At 34.9% G+C, this 22907-nt stretch overlaps 1 protein-coding gene and 1 pseudogene across 1 annotated transcript; one reads left to right on the top strand and one right to left on the bottom strand.

Moving 5' to 3' along the window:
• Positions 1–13952: 13952 nt before the first annotated feature.
• Positions 13953–15122, bottom strand: LOC120170764. Its single transcript, XM_039178635.1, has 2 exons — positions 14773–15122; positions 13953–14247 (listed from the first exon to the last, which is right to left on the bottom strand). Exons 1-2 carry the CDS (start codon positions 15120–15122, stop codon positions 13953–13955), a joined length of 645 nt encoding a protein of 214 aa, XP_039034566.1.
• A 2137-nt stretch (positions 15123–17259) lies between these two features.
• On the top strand, positions 17260–20673 carry LOC120170763 (annotated as a pseudogene).
• Positions 20674–22907: the final 2234 nt, after the last annotated feature.

The raw sequence follows: 22907 nt of genomic DNA, 5'->3' as shown, positions 1-22907 counted from the left end.
AAAAAATAACATCAAAGCATGGGAGGAGTGTTTACCACACGTTGAGTTTGCATACAATCAAACTGTCCATTCAACAACCAAGATGTCACCATTTAAGGTAGTTATGGATTTAATCCCTTAACACCTTTAGATCTTCTTCCTTTGCCTCAGGAACACATAGTCAACAAAGATGGCAAGAATAAGGCTGAATTCATTAAAAAGCTTCATCAACAAGTTCGAGACAACATAAAGAAGCGAACAAGGCAATATGAACATCAAACAAATAAGGGACGCAAACATCTAAAGTTAGAGGAAGGTGATTGGGTTTGGGTGCATTTAAGAAAAGAACGGTTTCCTTCACAAAGAAAATCCAAGTTGTTACCAAAAGGAGATGAACCATTCCAAATCATCAAAAAGATCAATGATAATGCATACCAATTGGATCTACCTGGTGAATACAATGTGAGTGTAACTTTTAATGTTTTAGATCTTTCTTCATTTGAAGACAATGACGATTTGAGGACAAATCGCTCAAAAGAAGGGGAGGATGATGTGATCATAACCACACAAATGAATCCTGAAGTCATGCCTAAAGGACCTATCACTTGTGCAAGGGTAAAACAATTCAGGGAAGTACTTTCTCATAATTTCATTCATGCTTTTAAATCTTTTAATGAGAAAGAACCATTAGATAATAGGTTGTTCAATATGTTATACCTATAGTACACATCTTTATCTTATTCATATATATACATATAGTTCATATACTTAACTTATTCTTTATGTTATGTGTGTAGGTACATTCGACCACAACTTGGGAGCTATCTTGAAGCTAAATAGAGAAAGAAAAGGCAAGGAAACTTATATGGGGATGTTTAGGAGAGCATATGGAATATTTGGTGAAAAGTTGTTTGGAGACTCGTGAGCTCATAGCTAGATTGAGCTGAAGATTTGAGCTACAAGATGACTTAACTCAGTTGGGGAGCTGACCATCATCATCACAACTTAGGATACTTCAAATATGTCCTAAGTCAAATTTTTTGAAATCGTACCTTTTCGAGAATAGTTGCCACCTCAAGAACTACCTTTTCACAAGGAGCTATCATAATGTTCATCATGCTACAACTCACCCATGGCCAGCTCACCTCCAGCTCATTCACCATAGACTAGCTCAAACATAAAAGGATATATTCCAACAATTGTGACCTTTCATGAATGATGCTGCCCATGAATATGCCCTTTCATCAAGGAGCACGTTGGTGAAGAGGCTACACCCATTGGAGGCCTAAATCACCAAGATACATGAGACAAAGCTCCATGCCTATTCGACCACACCCACATGCCTTGTACATGAGAGCTTTCGCGCCAATTTGAGGAGACACAACACCATTTGGCCAAAGGAGATGTATTTGGCGCCAAGATAAACAAGCATGACACCAATTATCCAAGGGAGATGTATCTTCATCCTAGTCGAACCATCACCAAGCCAAGGAATTTGTCTTTTCATCTCAAGCATTATGTATTTTCAATAGAGACATGTATCTAGCCGAAACCTTATGTGACTATTCGGCCAAACCCTCTTATTTACTATAAATTGAGAGGCTTGCCATCATTTGTAAACATCTCATTCATATTATAAACAAATCTTTGTGAGTTAATTCTCTCTTCAAATTTATTTGTGAACATTATCGATTAAGCATGTATATTTCTTATAATTGTGGCGTCATTCCTTTCACCTTGATTCTAAAATTCCTAGATTTCTATCTAGTGGGTTGAAGACACTATCACCATCCCTCAAGCAAGTTTGTGAAGATTGGGATTGTGCTTTCTAGCATAGTTTCTTCTTTGGCGTGTTTGAGATACAACATCACCACCATCTTCCATTTCAACATCAACACCATCAACCATCTTCAATCAAGGCGACCAACATTTTTATTCCACAACCATCTCTTTTTTATTTTATTCCATTAATTATTTACTTATCAATATCTATTCCATTTCTAATTCCATCTCTTTCTTATCTTTGTTGTAGCCATACTTATAACTCAAGGACATCAGTACTTGTCATTCCTAGATCGGGACAACAATAAGGCTATCTACTCACTTCCCTTGAAGAGTGTAGATCCAACCTACATCAGTTACACTTTACTAAACACTTCAAACACTTTTTTAAGGGTCTAAATCAATATATGAGTAATCTCATGCTTCAAGAAATAAGTTCATACTTATAAATCCAATGTCACAAATCAAACTAACATCAAATGCCAAACGTAAATCCATTTATTACAAACTAAAATCCAGCATTATAAGTCCAACAAAGTGAATAATAGGTCTAAGTTCCAAACATCCCTAAATTTCCACACAAAATTTTTAGAAACCACATACGCATATCTTTATGCCTTAGCCTTGCTTGATCACATCAATGCCAAGCTCATGACCTCCAAACTCAACTATAATCCTCTAAAAAACATTAACAATGAGTGTAAGCTTATAAAGCCCAGTGAACGACTAACATTCAAAGCAATGCACATAACCAAGATAAAGATCAATCCTATATGCTCAAACATACCTTGTTATTTACACTAAACATATAATTCAACATCTCATACTTGAATGATCAACTAATGTTTTCCAAATCACTTGATTTTTAGATTAAACAAACATTAGGGACTATATAGTTCAAAAATCAATCACAAGCACACATGTACAATTACCTTCATTGGAAAATCACACAATCACACATGTTTTTTCTATTTTAAGATCAACGACTTTTGTTCAAAACACAACTCAATCATTGGATAAACAGACTCCATACAACTCTCATTTTGCTTAAGCTTAAGGACTCACATAAATCCAAAACCATGAATTACGGAGTAAACTCAACGCTCAACCTTACAAAGTATCTTCTCAGAGCAAAGCTCAACGTACCATCCAAACCCATATAATCCCGAATCACACACTAATACAAAAATAATATAGTACTCTTTCCTAGGCATGCCTTTTATATCTAAAGGTTCTATTAAGAACAATAGCCAATTAATCCAATTCACCAAGAGCGATTGACAATGATGTATAATTTTCACATATTGATTCAAATACATTTTGAAACACACTTACAGATTTGATTGTCATGATCAACCACATATTTGGATAGTGAAAAGTTCAGCCCATCCAATTCACATTCAGAATGTATATTGATTTTCAAAAATAGTTCCCAAAATCCTATGCATCATTTGCAACACATCACATTCACAATTCAAATTCTTATTTCCAACATAAGTGGCATTATATGTAAATCAACGTAATTCATATTCCATCATTATAATTAACCAAATAACACAATATATCAAAATTAAAAAATGCAACACTACACAACCCTCAACCTTGAATCATGTTCATTTCCGAAGAATGAAAGCCACTCTCCTTGCTGTCCGAAAACCGAAAATGCTTCCAAGCATTACCTCAACGTTCACCAAACTCAAAGCACGAAGTTTCCTCAACCAACAACACAATAAGAACCTTGCAAAGCAAATTAACACATCAAAATCTAATCTAAAACAAAGCATAATCCTCTGATAGAATCGAAATAACACTGCAAACCTTACAGAAATATCACTCTAGAAGCTACAAACTGAAACACACGAATCTCCACACTAAAAGCTAATAAATAAAACTAGAATCAACATCTAATTTAGCTAGAACCGCACCAATCAACATCTACAAACCTAAATTCCTAGATTCCCAAAAATACCAAAAATCGACATTGTTTTCAAGAAAATAACATCTAAATCATTTGTAATAAAAAACTGATTTAACATGATTATAATCACTCTAAAAATAACTTCATTTAATTAAGAAAACCTTAAAATAAATTCAAGAAATCAACACATTAATTAGCTTTGAAAATCAATTGAAATCTTAAAAATCCTTTCAATTAAATCAACAATTCAATAGAATGATTAACACTTAGTCACTTGCCCTCGAAGCTTGAAATAAAACCAATGAAAAGATCCTTACCTTGCTGGAAAATAGATTGAAATTAAGATTATCAATGAAACTCCATTATGATGAAGCTTTAAAAACAAGAAGAGAAGAGAAACTTGAGAATTAAAATCAAGATTGAGATGAGTGAATTTAGAAATCAAGAAGAAAAAGATAAAGTATTGATTAGCTTGTTTGGGATAAAAAGAGAGAAAATGGAGGAAGTTATAGGAAGAAAATGCAAAAAATGAGAAGGAAATGAGAAGTACTTGAATGAAAACAAGTAAAAAGGAAATGTAATTTAGATTAAAATAAATATAGATGGAAAAATGGTAAAAAGGAAAAATTAAAAACATTTTAATTTAGGAGGGAAAACTCTAAACATAAGCCTTGGTATTATTGCTTCATAGACTTTGGACATTGTAAAAATTTACAAAATGATAACCAAAATTATAATTTCCAATTTCTTCAATTCAGTTACCAAATTATTTAATTAAACTTTCATAATTAAAATTAATCATCTAAAATCACTTAAAACCTTTCCTAAATATTTTTAAAACCAAAATATGAATTTTATAAAATTTTCTTCCTTTTTACCAGAAATACGGAAATCGACTCAAAACCAGCCCTAACTACCAGACTCGACTATAGGACGTTACATTTTACCTACGGAGCCACTCGACGGGGACTCCTACAACTTAAGTATCATTGACACTCTAGGATCATGTAACACTCTATGGTCATCTAACTATGCATTTAGAAAGGAAAGAGAGTTTACTATGGCCATTCCAAAAACTTAAGTATCATTGACACTCTAGGGTCATGTACTCATACAAACGTTTACTGAATATGACCCGCATGTATTAAGAATAGCTAAATATGGACGCTCTGATATCACTAAATGTAACACTCTAATCAAGTTTGACCCAAAGATCAATGGATTATGATGCCACACAGGACTACCGAAATGGTCAATCCAAAATTTCTTTTAAAATATTTGTAAAACATTAAAAATCATTAATCGAAACTTAAATAAAAGTTCATAATCAGAGTTTACAAAATACGGGAGTCTCTTGATACGTTCAAGTACAATCATAGAGTTTAAAATAAAATAGAGTTATGACTCGATCATACAAAAGGTCCATATAAAAACATGCCCTCTAAAATAGACTCAAGACATACTCTGCGAACATCTAATATGGAATGTAGTAGTACGGTAGGCTCCTCGTCGATCCCCTATTGACTTGTACAGGGAAACACATTCCATACGCTGAGCTCGCAAGCTCATTGCCACAAAAATAACTATGCAATACTACATGCATTCATTACATGAACATGTCAGTGTGTATAGTCATAAACATGCAAAACATACAAACAAACATAAGATAGGCCAAGTGATGTGGTCAGTGGAATTTTATGTACATCTCGGACAACATACTAGCCTATCTAGAACGTGATAGCTTCAGGGTAAGAATCGAAATTTACATGCATCGGAACTTATAGAACCTAGTCTATCTCAGATACCCAAGAGGTCAAGGTGAGAACCAAAATTTTATGTGCATCGAAAACTCAAATCCAAAACTTGTTCGAGTATAGGGGTATGATCCATAATTTTATGTGCATCGAATGCATACCAATACAATCTAAAATTTTACGTGCATCAGATACATATCAAGTCAGAGAATATCTGAATATTTCAAAAACAGAGGATGATCGTCATAATTCTAGAGTAACTTGGGTGTCCTAACCGTTTTCTGAGCATCAAACAAAGACAAATCTTATGGTATCCTAACTTGCTTGATTTCTAAGTGATAATTTAGTTAACTTGATTGTTTTCTCTTGTATCGAATACTTGAAGCTTATATAAACTCGAAAAACCCAAGCCCGAACCCCCAAACAAGATGAATCAATTTACCCAAAAATTAGCGATGGTATCAATACTCTGCCAGTAGTATCGATGCTGACCCATGGGTATCGATACTCACCCTGAGTATCGATAGCAAAAATAGCTTTGATGTTTTCAAAAATTACCTCAATATCAGTACTCCTATGGGGAATACTGATACTCTACCCTAGGAGTATCGATACCAATTTTGTACATTAAAATTTGGGTATCGAAACCACTCTCTTAAGTATCGAAACCGGACCCCGAGTATCGATACTACTTGAAGGGGTTTCGATACACACCCTAAAAATTACCTTATTTTTCTCTCATATGAAGAACAATATCGACATTGTTCTATTCGTAATCGTCCCTCGGGTGGGCCCAGAATCAGGCTTCGACTTAAATAAAACATGTTAGAGTCGCCACCGATCATTTATTTTTAGAAAAAATATAGGTTGACCGGACACCTTAATTTATCACCTTACCTGATCTGTGTTTTACCAGAAATGTGTCAGATTTGGGAGTTGATTACAGTTAAGGAATGATTAGCACCCTTGTACTGCCCTTTTGGTACCAATTTAATTTTCGAATTGTCTTAATTTCAAAATTTAAAAGTAAAATTAAAATTTAAAATTTTGATCCGAACTACTTACCCTTGAAGGATTTGAAATTGGCCTAAAAATATAAATCAAATCAGTTTTAATCGTTAAAGTAAAACAAAATTAAATTAAAATATAAAGTAAAAGAAAACTTTAAATTAAAAGGATTTAAATGTAACAAATTTAAAATTAAAGACCAAATTGACTTTATTTAAATGCTACAAGAATAAATAAAAAGTCAGGAGGGATCAATTTGTGAAATATAAGAAAGTTGAACATTGATTAAATTGAATAAATTCAAAATTTATGGGCAAATTTACAACAGGTTACCAAAATGAATTACGCGTCAAAAGTTTATGGACTGTAAAAATAATTTAGCTATTTCATAATTGCAGAATTGCCCTCCCTATAAATAACCCTTAAAACCCAAAATATTATTCATTTTCCAAAATCAAAACCCTCTCATTTCTCTCTAAACTCTCTCCCCACATTCTAACCGTCCCATAGCCGACTGTCCTCCGGTGGAGCTCTACCACCGCCAGCCACCGCCTCCGGTGGCTAAAAAACCTAAAACTACCTAAAATATTGTCCTCTAAGCCCCAAAGCCAAAATTGAATCCAAAATAGTTTAAAAACAACCAGAACGATGTAGATCTAAAAGTAAAACTTTTGGGTCTTTACCTTTCCTGGCTAACATTCCAACTTCCGGCGGTTTCTGCTTTTTCAACGAGGCTCCCACATATTCCCACCGAACTTTGATGAGGCAAAGCTTTTCCTTTGGGTTTTGATTTCGAATATTTATGGCCTAGTTTTTGACGTTTTTGGTTTGGTTGCTTTCGGTTTTAGCCGAGTGTTTCTTGTGTTTGGTGGTTTTTGGTTGTTATGATGATAATGCTTCATTTTTCTTGTTGTGGTTGTTGTTCTTTTTAGTTTTTCTCTGTGATTTTTCTTATATTACTCATATGTTTTTCGATGTTTCGTCAGAGGCTTTTATAGACTTGGATCCTACCGTTGTGGTCCCGAAAATGACAGGATTAATGTGAGTTGTTACTTAGGTTTCATATTTTTTGGGTTGTTCGTGGTTTATGCTTGACTGAGGATCTCAAGATGGTTCAATCCGGGTTACCTGGCATGAAAACTCAGCCGGTTACTGGTGCGTCACCTTCACGCATTGAAAGGTGACTGTTGGGGTCTCCTGCTGTGTTGTAGATCGTTGGATCAATTAATCTGATCCGATGGTTGCCATGCATGCAATGCCGATGCTAAATGTTGAAACCCTAGCCCTTGTTGGGTCAGGAAGATGGGCCTAGGCTATGGGTCTCCACTGGGCTTGCTGGGTTTGGCTTGCTTCTCGGTTGGGCTTTACTCTAAACCCTATTATGGACTTGGGTTTAATTTTGAACTGGACCTAAAGAATAAATCGAAAAATAATATTTATAATAATATAATATAATATAATATAATAAATATAAAATTATAAATAATATTATAAATAATATAATATATATATAATATAATACGTACACTATATTTATTTTAAAAACTATATATTATATTTTCAAAAACTATATTATATGCGTTTTCAAAAACCTTTTTTTTAAAACTATATATTATACGTTTTCAAACCTATACTATATACTTTCAAAAACTATATTTGAAATTATCAAATTTATTATGCTACACAATATAATAAAGACCCAGAAGAAAAATAAATATCTACAGCTGCCCCTCTTTGCCTATTTATCGTGTAACAAGAAATTGGGCAATGATAAAGGGACACAAATTTTGGTTCGAGATTTTCAAGCTAGACTGTTATCGATCTCTGAGTTTAAAATCTGACTCAATGTTACAGTCGACTCTTTGATCGAATATCCTCTATCTCAGAGTTGAAATTCGACATAAAAATAGAAGAATGCCTCATGTTCTTGAGCCGTATTACGGATGACTCCTTTGTCGTACAATTGAGTTGAATATGATATCCTTCATCATAAAGTTGAAATCTAGCTCGATGTCTGGAGTAGGCGATAAGTCCTCATCGTCTCCTTCAAGCCTAATACCCTTCATTGTGAAGTTGGAATTTGACTGAATGATATTAGTTGAGAGATAGTTCTTTGTTGTTGCAGATGACTCATTCGTTGTGGGCACGATATCCTTCATCGTGAAGTTGAAATTATGGGTGACTTGTTCTTCGTGAAGTTGAGTCCAGATTGAATAAATTTTCCTTGGGCCAGATATCCTTCATTGTGAAGTTGAAATCCAACTTGGATAGGCTGCATTATTTTTAATCTTGATTTTTCTTTGAGTTCAATATTCTTCGTCCTGAAGTAGAGATTGATTCTGATAAAAATCTGTAAAATTATACATATATGCGATGCTATGGATTCAATGTTCTTATGTATGTCTAAAATGCATATGTAACATATGTTATTTTAGGGTTTAGAGAGAAATCTCAATCTCCTGATGTCATTCTGGATGATTCTTGATTCTTGAATCTTGAATTTTGATCCTTGATCTTGGACTCTTCAATGGGCTTGGATCTAATATATACTCTGGGAACTGGAAAAATGAAGTTTTACTTCTAGTCTTGATTTAATCAATGCCTTTTTATTTCTCAATGAACTAGGATTCAAGTCATTCTTTCGAGCATGGTGCAAGAACCTTTATTACCTCTCGAACACCTGTATTTTTAGGAAATCTTTGTGCAGTAATACACGATGATCTTTTCCAAAAGTGAATAAATTAATCTTATTTAAATTCAATGGAAGATGCTTAAAAAGAATTAATTTTCATTTCGAGAAACGACAATATTTATTTATGAGGATGAAAATGAATACATGGAAAACATTATGAAAAGTCAAGATATACATGAATACAGGTACATGCCCTAGATCTTGATAATCCAGACGCTTTTGAATTGATGCATCGTTAAGTGACTTTTGAGTGTAGTTTTTTTCAAGGGGACTTCGAAGATGTGACAATGTTTGGAAGAGCACATAGTTACTCCAAAATTACTAAATTCCCTGTAGGCTTGGATGTCGTGATGTTTTATTGCATTGATCTGGGACCTTCCCATACATGAATCCTGGATCGTTATCCAAGCTACCCTTTTCGAGTTTTCAACTTGGATCCTTCATTGGTTTCAAGATGTCCTTTACGAGTTTTCATCTTGGGCCCACCTTATTTTCCCTTTTTCAATTTTAGAGCGCTCTTTCGAGTTTTCACTTTAAACGTTATATATATATATATATATATATATATATATATTTGAAATTTAAATTAGGGCACCCTTTCGGATTTTCACCTTAAGCGAAATACTTCTTGACTGCATCAGAATTAACGGGATTAGGTAGTTTAGGTCCGTCCATTTTAGTCAAGATCAGTACTCTTCCGGAGAAGGTCATTCTTACGACATAAGGCTCTTCCCAATTTGGCATCCACTTTCCTCTGAAGTCTTTTTGGATTGGCCAGATCTTTTTCAGTACAAGATCTCCTTCATGGAATACTCTTGGGTGCACCTTCTTGTTGTGTACTCGGATCATTCGTCTTTGGTAAAGTTGACCATGGTGAATGGCTTTCAACTTTTTTCTTCTATTACGTTCATTTGATCATATCGAGTTTGCACCCATTCTGCATCATCCAGTTTAACTTCTGAAAAAACCCAAAGTGACAGTATTTCCACTTCACTGGGTAATACTGCCTCTATCCCATATGCTACTGAAAATGGGGTTGCCCCAGTTGAAGTTCGTACCGAAGTTCGGTAAGAAAACAAAGCAAAAGGTAATTTCTCGTGCCAATCCTTATATGTCTCAGTCATTTTCTCCACAACTTTCTTGATATTTTTGTTTGCTGCTTCAACTGCTCCATTCATTTTCAGTCTATAAGCAGTAGAGTTATGATGTTTATTTTAAATTGTTCATAAGAAGAATCCATCATCTTGTTGTTCAAGTTTGTTGCATTATCGGTAATGATTATTTCGAGTAAACCATATCGACATATGATATGCTTTTTCAAGAATTTCCAAATAGTGGACTGAGTGACATTGGAATATAATGCAGCTTCCACCCATTTGGTAAAATAGTCAATTTCTACAAGAATGAACTGATGACCATTTGAAGCACCTGGATGCATTTGTCCAATGACATCCTTGCACCACATAGAAAAGGGCACGGTGTCTTCATCGCGTGAAGAGGGTGAGGCGAAACATTTATTTTATTCCCATACATTTGGCACTTATGACATCTTTTAGAATAGTTGATGCAGTCGCCCTCCAATGTGAACCAGAAGTATTAGCATCTCATAACTTATCTTGCCAGCATATGTCTGTTTGTATGAGTTCCACAAACTATGTCATGTACTTCCTCCAATATCATATGTTCTTCTTCTGCATCTACACATCTTAACAAGACTTGATCATGGCTTTTCTTGTATAAGACTTCTACATCAAGAACATATTTGGCCGCCATCATTATGATTGTTCTTTTGTCAGTTTCGGTGGCTTCTTCTGGATAACCTTGATTTTTAATGTATTGAAGAATGTCATGGTACCAAGGTTTGGTGTCTTTTATCCCTTCGATTTGGTAACAATGAGTCGGGTACTCGTATGACTGCATGTCAATTGACATCATGTCAGAATCCTTCTTAGCTTTGAATGTTGCTGCCAAGGTAGTTAATCCATCGACCATTTGGTTTTCTTCTCTAGGCATATAGTGGAAAGTGACTTCGTCAAACTTTTTGAGTAGATCAAATATGAGCTTTCTGTATTCCACCAGCTTGGCATCTTTCGTCTCCCACTCTCCTCGGAGTTGATATATCACTTAATAAGAATATCCATATATCAGCAAAGACTTTTTATTATGTCCAATAGCAGCTCGAATCCCTAAAACACAAGCTTCATACTCTGCCATGTTATTAGTGAAATCAAAACTCAATCTTCTAGTGAACATGTAATGGTTTCCTTCAGTGAAACCAATATAGCCCCAATGTCGTGTCCTAATGCATTTGATGCACCATCGAAATGTATTTTCCAGAAATCAAATGTGGAAGTACATGCTTCTTCTAGAGATATGGCCATCAAGTCTTCATTGGGAAATCAAAGTCCAGTGGCTCGTAATTTTCAGAAGCTCTGTTTGCTAATAAGTCTGATATGAAACTTCCCTTTATAGCCTTTTGGGTCACATATTTAATGTCAAATTCAAATAATAGCATCTGCCATCGAGCTAACCTTACAGAGAGAGCAGGCCCACCTATCATGTATTTTAACAAATGTATTGTCTGAGTCTTCGTGTAGCCCAGACTAAAGCGCAACAAATTTTTTCAATAGGTGGATATCTAACCTCGCAATCGATGAACTTCATGCTTAGGTAGTAAATGGCTCGTTCTTTTCTTCCATACTCATCATGTTGTCCCAAGACACATCCCATTGAATTCTCAAAGATGGAAAAATAGAGAAATAAAAGTTTTCCTGGGATGGGAGACATTAAGACAGAAGTGTGAGACAAATCCTCTTTTATTTTCTCAAATACAGTATGACAGTCCTCATCCTATGTTCTAGAATTGTTCTTTCGAAGAAGATGAAAAATTGGATCACATTTGTCTGTCAACTGTGATATGAACCGCACGATGTAGTTCAGTCTACCCAGAAAACCTATAACTTCTTTCTGTGTTCGTGGGGAGGGTAGATTCTGAATGGCCTTGACTTTGTCTGGGTCAACCCAATATTCTTCCTGCTAACAATGAAGCCTAATAGTCTTCCAGATGTTACTCTAAAGGTATACTTGTTGGGATTTAGTCTCAACTGGAACTTTCTCAATCTTTGGAAGAGTTTTCTCATATTCTCGACATGTTCATCTTCAGTTTGTGCCTTGAAAATCATGTCATCAACATAAACTTCAATCTCCTTATGCATCAGGTCATGAAATAAGGTCATCATAGCTCTTTGGTATGTTACCCCAGCATTCTTTAATCCAAAGGGCATCACCTTGTAACAAAATGTTCCCCATATTGTGATGAATGTGGTTTTCTCAATGTCATCCTGATTCATTTTAATCTGGTTGTATCCTGAGAATTCATGTATGAATGACAATAAAGCATTTCCCACCATGTTGTCCACCAAAGTGTCTATATGCAGTAAGGGGAAGTTATCTTTAGGGCTCGCCTTATTGAGGTCTCGATAGTCGACGTACATGCGTACTTTCAGATCCTTCTTTAGCACTTGGACTATGTTAGCCACTCATTCCTGATACTTGGACACTTGAAGAAAGTCAACATCAAACTACTTCTTAACTTCTTCTTTTATTTTAAGGAGCATTTCAGGCCTCATCCACCTTAGCTTTTGTTGTATGGGTTTGAATTCTGGCTTGATGGAAAGTTTGTGGACTACCATATCCGTGTCTATCCCAGGCATGTCTTCATACGACTATGCAAACACGTCTTTTTACTCCTGAAGTAAGTCTATCAAGTTTTGTCTTATCTCCGATGAAAGTGTCGTGCCAATTTTAACTTCCTTCTTTTCCTCTTATGTGCCCAAATTCAATACCTCGATTTTCTCCTCATGTGACAATATTTATTTGTATTCTTTTTCCACTTTTCTTAATAATTCGGAAGGTAAGTTGAACTCTTTTTCATTGTCACATTCATCAATTTCCCCAAGACACTTTAGCTGTTCAAAATCCACCTCCGGGACATAATCATCATTGTCTGCATTATTAATATCTGAGGACTGAAAGGAAAATGGAGAAGATAAATGTGTATATGTGAGAAAAGGTATCCTACATGGAATGAAAACAAATTAAATATGAAAGAAAGAAAGAAAATGAAGAAGGAATAAATGTTTGCTGGAAAAAATTATATCTTTTATTGAAATATGAATAAAAACAATTTATTAACCCTTACAAAAGATCACATATTGCCCCAGGTTTAGGAAAATAGGGAAAGTCTGAGTATTACTCTGAAAGAGATTTGAGAACCATAGGTAGTTCTTCAGCGGTCTATTGTTAAGAACAAACCCTTGCGGTAACGGATGAATTCCAGATCTATCAGCATCTTCAGTGTTATCCGTTGTTACATCATTGATGCTCAAGTCTTTCAGAGATTCTTATGTATCAGGTAAGGCCATCATTGTTTCTTTCTCAAAAGCATAACCACCAAACCTGAATATGATGTGAAAAGAAGGAAAAGACATCAGCTCTCATTTAATTTCTTCTCCAGTCAATCTTGCCCTTTTTCTATCTTGGCACTTTTGAATCTTTTTTTTCCTCTATTGATGATTGAGTTAAAATCCGAGTTCGAACTGATCTATCTTAGTAATAAGAAAGACAAGTTTGACTCTTTCTTGTAAATAACTACCAAAACCTCTTCCTATCTTCACACCTTTTCTCAAAGTTCCAAAGAGTGGAACGAATAATCTAAGACCGGTCTTATTTCCATCTTGGTGTATTCCGAGAGTTTGGGTTTGGAAATCTTTCTCCTTTCATCCATAAATTTGGCATTAACAAATTCCAAAGAGTGAAACTAACACTCTAAGGCTTCCTCATTTATATGTATGTATGGGATGTTAGTGTTCACACTCGCCACTATATCCTCTTCAACATTAATGATTATCAAAGTTTCGTCAATGAAAAACTTGACTTTCTGGTGCAATGTTGATGGTACTACCCCATCTTGATGGATCCATGGCCTTCCCAGAAGGCAATTGTAAGAAAGCATAATGTTCATCACCAGGAACTCTATATTATAAGTGGCAGGACCATTGAATGCTTGAACCACACTCTGCCATGTTCTCATGTAGGAAATATCCATTGGTAGCCTTTTCAGAGAAACCAAAGGCATCACATTAAAGGCAGAGTAATTGTCAATTAACACACTTGGCAAGGCATGTCCCTTGCAATGAGTGTTGATGTGTAATGCTTTAGCTCAACATCTTCCTCCAGATGGAATCTCATCATCAGAAAATGAGATGAGATTATCAGCTTGGATGTTGTTAACCAATCGATCCATCTTGTTGAATGGTATGCCTTTTGGCACAAATGTCTAATTTAAGACCTTTAGAAGTGCTTCTCTGTGTATCTCCGAACTTAGCAAAATTGCCAACAATGAAATACATGTTGACAGGCTATGTAATTATTCCACGATGTTGTACTCAGTGTGTTATAGAAATTTTAGGAACTCCATAGCCTCTTATTCATTTATTAACTTATTTACTTCTAGCTTGTTTTCTTTAAATGATTCAAGTGGTCTTTGGGGTAAGTTAGACTTTTGGGAGTAGTATTTCCCAATAGTATGCCCCACTTCATTGACATATTCCTTCATAGTGTTCACTTGACATTCATACTTCCAAGGCACTTGTTTATTGTCCTTGTAAGGAAAAGGTCTTGGTGCCACTTTCACCACCTTTACATGTGTTTTATCTGTCGGTTTTACTTTAGGGGTGATTACCAAAGGATAACTTGTGCCATATCCTCTTTCGGATGAATCTCCTATAGCAAAAATATCAGCTTCTGGAGTGTCCTGGACTTCCTTGTAGAATTTCACCTCCTTCATATTCATCATGAGCTGAATCAAAGCTTTAAACTTTGTGCAATCTTGCACATCATGTCCTTCTTCATTGTGGTAACAATAATTATTACCGTCTTCACATTCCGGTGTGTCAGAATATGGTGCAAGAAATCCTGCTTTTACCATCTACCTCCATACCCAGGCTAGTAGAGAAGTTATTTCAGAAACACTTGTTTTGACCCTCTTGCTCCATTCCTCGACAATTGCATTAATTTCACTTTCTTGGTGGTTAGGCAGAGGGTTCTGTACAACGTTTAGTGAGTTTGAATTATTGAAATGGATCCAGTTCCTACTTCGTATCCTTTGCATGATTCTTTTAAAGGTGAGGCAGTTCTCGATGGCATGTCATGGAACTCCACCATGATTTCACAATGTGCATTTCCATCATACCACTCTGGATATGGGAGCTTTAAATGTTCCAATGGATAATGTTACACCACGTGCGTGTCGAAGAGTTATTGATAGAGTTCCTTAGAATTCATGGGAATATGATCAAATTATTCCCTCTATCTTTCTTTCCTTGATTCCCTTAAGTCTTGTATAGAAGTACCTGACGGTACAGCTGCGGTTGATTTTGAATTGAAGATTGTAACACCTTTGCTAGTGTTGAAACCATTGACGTTATTGATCTTTCATTCTCTTTTCTTTATAGTAGGTCTTCTGCTAGACTCACCTCCTTCAATTTTTCCTTGCCTAATGGTCGTTTCCATCATCTCCCCGACCATAACCAAATCAAAGAAGTTTCTAGACATAATGGAAACTAAATGCCCAAAATAAGGGGCCTTCAAGGTATGTATAAGAGCTTCCTTGTCTCTTTTTCATCCAATGACGATGAACTTGCACAGCCAAATCCCTCCATCGTTGTGCATACTGTCGGAAACTTTCGTTAGGCTTCTTTTTCAAGCCATGTAGCATAAACGATCCGGCCTGATATCGTTTACGTGCTTGTATTGTTCCAAAAATGACTTGGTGAGATCTTTCCATATCTGGATGAGTGAGTTGTTCAACTGATTCTAACACTTGATAGTGAGCCTGACAAACTCTCCTAGAAGTCGTGAATCAGGAGTTGGTCATTTCATACGTATCCTGTCATCTTTCGAAAGAACATGGTAATGTGAGCTGAAGGAAAAATGTTGCCATCGAACTTTTCGAAGTCTGGGACTTTAAATTTTGGAGAAATAATCAAATCTGGGACTATACTTAACTCTAAAGCATCAACTCCATAATAGTCGTTGTCTCGTCTTCATCTAGACTTTCAACTGGTTGATTTTTTCTCTATTTTCTTCATCTTTTCATCTTCATCAAAATTCGATACATGGTAGTCATCTGGATTATTCTGAGGATTGGATACAGAAGTCTGTACTTTTACAGCAGGTGAGACTTGTGCTTTCGTAGCGGATGAGTCCCCTTGAAGTTCTGGTAGGATTCCTAGTGAGATAATCACCTGCGGGGTAGGTGACACAGTTACTCCTTCAGATGTCCTTAACCCGGGAGTGTTGCCTGATTCAAGCTGGATAATTTTGGGATGATTTGATCAACCAAAGATTCTTGGCTTTTAGTGGTCGATTCCAAAGTGTTTGATTATTCTAACCTTATTTTTTTCTTCAAGCTCCCTTTGTAACCTCAGCATGTTCTCTTCGAGTTGAGCAATCTAAGCTTTCATTTTATTCTTTTTTGAACGGGTATTATGGGGATGAGTGTGTCCAATGAATGGGGTGGTATGTCTAGTGTTTGTTCCCTTTTTAATGAGACATTTTTCTGTTAATTAAAGTGAATGTAAAGAAATTAAGAGAAAAATAAAAAATGCAATATATGTAAAAATGCATGATGCATGAAATTTTCGAGGAACTTATCCAAAAATGCATCTTTAAGTATAAATAATCTTTATTGGGACAAAAGTGTTATTTCTTAAGAGACTAAAAACTGAAAAGAACATTCTGACTAAGTCCTCTAGACCCCTAACGACTTCTGACAGGTTTACAAGTCTTTTTCTTTCATCTGTCACCGACTGAATACCTTGTCAACACTCCAATTACTCTCGCCAAACCGTGCAAATGATGTGCGCTTTCCTTACTTGCTCTAAAAAGTCTCGAATAACCATATCCCTGGCTTTCACCTTTTGTTGAGCTTTCTCCCAACGAAAACGCCATTGAACTCCTCCATCAAAGGGAGCTATCTGAAGCTCCTATCCCTTCTTCTTGAACTTTTCAACAATGGCCTCCAATTCAGCTATTATTTTACCATCCTATTCTTGTTACCTTTGATGGGACCTTTCCAGGTCAGTAAGCTTGGTCCTCAATGATTTTTTCTTGTGTTGGTTTTCTAACCAACGTCTCTGGGAAGTCTTTAATTTTCTTTCAGTGTCTCCCACCTTTGAACTTCCTTTTCAGTTGTTGGCTTCACCTTTCCAGTATTCAGAAGATCTTTTCAGATTGGAGTTATTCTGAACTTGCTCCGGATACCCCTTGATAACTCTGTAAAAAGACTCAATTTCTGGTCTTTTCACTTAAGTTATTGCTCGTCTAAACAAAGTATGCACGGCATTCACTACAAGAAAATATACCTTTAATGACACACTAACGATGACACACGCTAATTTTTGACTTGCAAAAAATGTGTGTCATAAAAAATGTCATGTTTTTTAAAATCCGAATGATTTATGACTTACAATAATGTGTGTCATATTTAATAGTCATAATCTAAAAATTTTGCAAAAACACGAAGTACACTTTTAATTGTGTGTCATCTGTAAAAGTCGTATTTTAATTTTCCCCATTATTTTCATCATTTCCCACTTCTTCCCCTCGATAACAAAGTTCGCGCTGCATGTTTCCCCCATTTTTCTCTTTTCCCTTTTTCTCTTTACAACCTCCCACTGGCTTGGCCATTTACCACAACGCATACGAGGGATTTAAAATTCAAGGTTTCCACAGGCATTCCCCATTCTCTATTCCACCATTCAATTATAAACCACTTTATTTCGTCCCAAATCACTCACTTGCTAACAGGAAAAAAGAAAAAAGAAAGAAAAATCACCAAGCTCGGTTTCCCTGTTTCCATGGAGATCTAGGGTTTAATTGTTTCCCAGCTAAAAATCGAATTTCCTTGTTCACATTTTCAATTACTTACTATAAGTAAGTTTCTGAGCTCATATATGTTGGTTACATTCTTTTAAAGCTCATTACATTTGATCTGCGCGGAGACTTTTTTTAAGTTGCGTTTGGTTATGCGAAGAAAAGAAGATAGAGTCAGTTGTTGTTGGAGACGTAGCGTGTTTGGATCCGGAGCTATTGCAGCTCTTGGAGATGTCTCCTTTTATTCTCAAATCCAATCCCGAATTCATGCAAAAGCTTTTCGAGAAGTGGCTTTCGCTTCCCGATGCTTACAAGCTGGTACTTTTGCTTATCTAGTTTCGAATCCTCACGCTGTTTAATTTGTTTTGTTTTCTTTATATCTTGAATTGAAAATGATTTATCGTTATTTCCTTTGCATTTTTCTAGTCAATTATTTGCTCGATTATTTGGTGGTAGATCATTTATGAAATAAAAAAAAAAGAAACTTAATTTAAGCGTATGATAATGAAACTATTTGATGACATGTTATTTTGATTCTTCATGGTTTATTCAGTTCATTGTAGATATTTATGTGAACCATATATAAAGACTAAATTTAGGTAGCTTTTGGGAACTTGATTTTAGAATTTGGGTTTCAAAGATATTGTAAATTGAGTGATACAAATACTTGGAAATGTAACATTGATGATTATTTCTCAAATCTATGGATTTGTTAGACGTCTATATAGTAATGACTTTGGAATTACTAATTTATTTTTGGATTTAATCAATCCATATTTTTATACTTTTCATCCATATATTATATTGACTCTTAATTGTCTATCCACAGTATATGCATTTGATTCTTATCATTTACATAGCAAACGAAATCCAAGTCCAAATTTTCAAATTCTATTTCCAAATGGATTGGAGGATTAGGTAAATTTAGTGGATTACCTTGATGTGAAAGGAATATTTGACTGGCGATTGTTGATTTTCCATATATCTTTGTTCAGTAATACTATGTGCAAATTGATTATATGTTGGAGGCTTAACAGTTGTAACAATATTCTAGAATTTTTTTGTATATTCTTGAATGAGAGAAAGCCAATTGTCTCTTTTGTATTTATATATGGAATGTTTACCCTATCTTTGAAGCAAAATATTTGAATTCATATGATTTATTAAAATGTCCTCTGAGCCTAGGAGAGGAGTTGATTTTGTTTAATTTTTTACTTTGCAAGGTGACATCATTGGTTAATGATGCTAAGGCATGTAATCCCTTGACTGTTCCTGATAATGTTTCCTCTGGAAGTACATCAATAAGCAATGCTCTACCTTCCTTATTTCCTACTGGCAGTGCTCCTCCCCTTTCACCAAGAAGTGTATCTAGTTCTCCTCGAGTAACAAAACAAAGGACGGTCCTTCAAACTTAGGTTCTCCACTAAAAGTAGTTAGCAAGCCTGTGAAAGAGTTCAACCTCAGGTTTGGATCTTGTTTATTTGATATTATATTTTTCTTTTCTTGGTTTCTTGGTTGTGTTTTATCTGCTTTATTTTCCTTTCTATTCCGAAATCAGCTATAACTTGTTACATTTGTACTTGAGAGCACCTCCAGTTTTACTTCAAAAATGGCATCCGCCTCCAAATGATCTAAAAGAACAATGCATGTTTCGAATCAGTCAGTTTTTCTATGGACATCCAGATGGGTTGCAGCTGCTTGGTAAGATAAATGCATGTACTTTAACACATATTTCTGGAACTCGTAGTATATTCGTTTTCTACTTTCTATACATTTCAAATTCAAACTAGTGACCAAAGAAATCTGCAAACTGCCTACATTTTTATCCCGATCACTTTCAGAAAAAATTGATGTTAATAGCACTGGTGTGGTTACAAGGTATAATTTCTTGTTCATGGAAGTGGAACTACTATATTTATATCTCAGATGAATCATTTTATTTTAACTACTAAGATATTTATTTGAAAATTATGAGAATTTGGTGTTCTCCTTGTTGAGCCTTTTAAAAGTATTGTGTGCTCTAAATATAAAATTGTCATTTTAGAATCTGACTCCTAATTCGGTATTGCTTCTCCTTCTAATTGCTTTTCAGCTATGTATTATTTTCTTCCATTTGTACTGTAGCTTTTACTGAATTTTTCTCTAAACTGCTTGTAGAGATACATTTATTGATTATTGGGTCAATGGAAATATGATGACCATGGATATAACAACCCAAGTATATACAATATTAAAGTAACCAGATCTCAAATGCCTCACTCGGGTTTTTATGCATTTTTGAGAGCTTAAATAACAACATTATTTTTCTATAGTCTAATAGTATATGTTTAAACTTAATTTCTTATGTACTTTCCAATTTGACAGGATGACTTCAAACCTGTCCTCCGTGAACTATTGGCAACTCATCCAAGGTTGAATTCTTACAGAGTACACTTGAGTTTCAGGAAAGATATGGTTTGTTTTTTATCTGTTTGATACCTTCGGCTGTTGTCTCATTTTATTTTTTGTTTTTGGGTGCTTTTTCACTTTTTTGATATTTACCCCTCCTTTTACAATATCCAAGGTATTTGAACATTGTATGAATTGCTTCCAAACTAACGCCAAACTAACATTGTATGTCACATTTGCAGGATGAGAGCTATGTCACATTGCATGATCTGAAAGGCTCTAAACTTTCTGGAAGTGTTTTCAATATCCTTTTTAATCTTAACAAATTTATGGCCTTTGAGACTCGTGATCCATTCCTAATTCGTCAGGTAAATGTGTTACATTAGCTCCTTTAATAATACCATTACCAGAAATTGTAAATCATCATACTTCTATGCAAGTTTTGGATAACAACATTGTTTGTATCGAAACAAACAGAGCGTGAGAACCCTACAATGACAGAGTGGGATTGATTTGCACATAGAGAATATATTAGACTTTCAATGGAAGATGATGTCGAAGATGCCTCTAATGGAAGTGTAGATGTTTGGAATGAATCAGTTGAGGCTCCCTTCTAAGTTGAATAAGGTAAGCTTGTCCAGTTCACATTGTGTTGTTTTGTTTTGTTCTGGCTTTTACCGAAATGAAAAAAAAAAAACAATAGTCATTTTATATCATACATACACATTAGTCATACAACTATCATATTATATGTGGCAATAAGAATGTAAGAAACTTTTCTGATACACATCTGTCATATCATGCATACACATTAGTCATATCGTGATAATGTATATAATTTATATGGGAAGTTTTACTAATTAAATGTGTAAAATTTATTTTTACATATGATTCAAAGAATACATATGTAAAATTAGTCATTCTAGTACCTGCTACACGTATTGTTTTATCTTTTATTTTGTTTCTTAAACTTGAACTAAGGTTAAGGGGGTTTCACGGAGTGGTCAAATTGCCTTCTCTGTATAATGAAGTTTCTTAATTAAGCAGGATCCTAATTTGTTAAATTATTGCCATTTGTCTTGCTCTGTTTTCATATCTTAATGCCTTGCCCTGAAACTGGTTCTGACAGCACTAAATTGTTTTTCTTATACTTTTAATGAAAATTAAATTTTAAATGCATTTAAGTTGTTGAGTTGCCAAAAGGTTTATGCTATAGGCTGTAAATTGCTTATACGATATGGAGCTTATTATGTACTGGCTGTGCAAAATTTTGACATCTTTGTTTTATTTTGATTACCTTTTGTTGATATTGTTTTTGCATATTCTAAGCATCCTCATTTTTGTTGTTGCCAATTCAGGTTTGGCAACACTGCCTATTTGCACATATTGTGGCTTTTATCCAGATGCTCAAAGCTCTAAGTATGTGGAAACAAAGTGCATTATTTGATTACATCCTATAAAATCACTCTATAATTGTAATGACTGTCTATTTATGTTTGCAATATTACAGTGCCAGTGGCAATATTTTTCATGGGTGTCATGTGTACAAATGGATTGCTTATATATAATATGATATATATATTTAGTATTATGAGGCATTAAATGTGATTTAGTTTGATTATTTGTCAATCTACAATATATATATATAATTTACGAAATACAATCACAACACACGAATGTAAGTCATACATACATGTCATAAATTTATGACATACAAATGTGTGTCATCTTCATTTATGACGGGGGCTTCAATGATGCTCAATGCGCGTCATAAATGCGCGTCATAAATGTGAGTCATAAATGCGTGTCATAAATGCGCGTCATGGATTTATGACACACAATTACGTCATCTGATATTTATGTCGGTGGATTCAATGACGCGAATTTCTGTGTCATTTGTACCCATAGATGACGCGCAATACGCATCATTAAAGGGGTTTTTTCTAGTAGTGATTTTAGTTGCATTTAGGCTATATTTGCTTGTGGTAGATAAGTTTAGCTTCGGCAATATTTATTTGGTTTAACTGATACTGCTGAGGAGAAAGGGTTTGTGTGGATTGTGTATGTGCAGGAAACTTACAGAGGAAGAATATTTTAGTCGAGACAACATAATTTGCAAGGGCCAATGGAACAGAGAAGAACATGATGAGCAGATTTATCTCGCTAAGGCAAGGTTTATCTGAAGAGTCTGAACGGATATGACGAAACTGCCTATGCCACATGCCAGTTGGATGACCTCCTTCACGTGTAAGTAAGCCTTAAATATTCTAACATCCGCCAGCCGTCTTTCCTTTTTTGGATGGACAACATGGCAACGATTATTTAAGGAATCTCCAATCATGTGAAACCCTAGGAGATTCCTCCCTATAAATATCCAGTCGTAACCGCCAAAGAAAGGAGGAAAGGAAGAATAGAGAATAGCTTTACTTAAGGAAAAAGTGAACAACTG

The sequence above is a fragment of the Hibiscus syriacus genome, unplaced genomic scaffold (assembly GCF_006381635.1).
Source record: "Hibiscus syriacus cultivar Baekdansim isolate YM2019G1 unplaced genomic scaffold, ASM638163v2 tig00111792_pilon, whole genome shotgun sequence".
Taxonomy (NCBI): domain Eukaryota; kingdom Viridiplantae; phylum Streptophyta; class Magnoliopsida; order Malvales; family Malvaceae; genus Hibiscus; species Hibiscus syriacus.
This window is presented reverse-complemented; position numbering and strand designations above follow the sequence as displayed.

What these genes read in the sequence shown, in the direction of transcription:
- LOC120170764 (XM_039178635.1), bottom strand. Translation starts at nt 15,122, where the DNA reads ATGGTAAAAGCAGGATTTCTTGCACCATATTCTGACACACCGGAATGT. An exon ending in AATAAACAAGTGCCTTGGAA is followed by an intron (nt 14,248 to 14,772) that starts GTATGAATGTCA and finishes TTCTCTGAAAAG; the next exon opens with GCTACCAATGGATATTTCCT.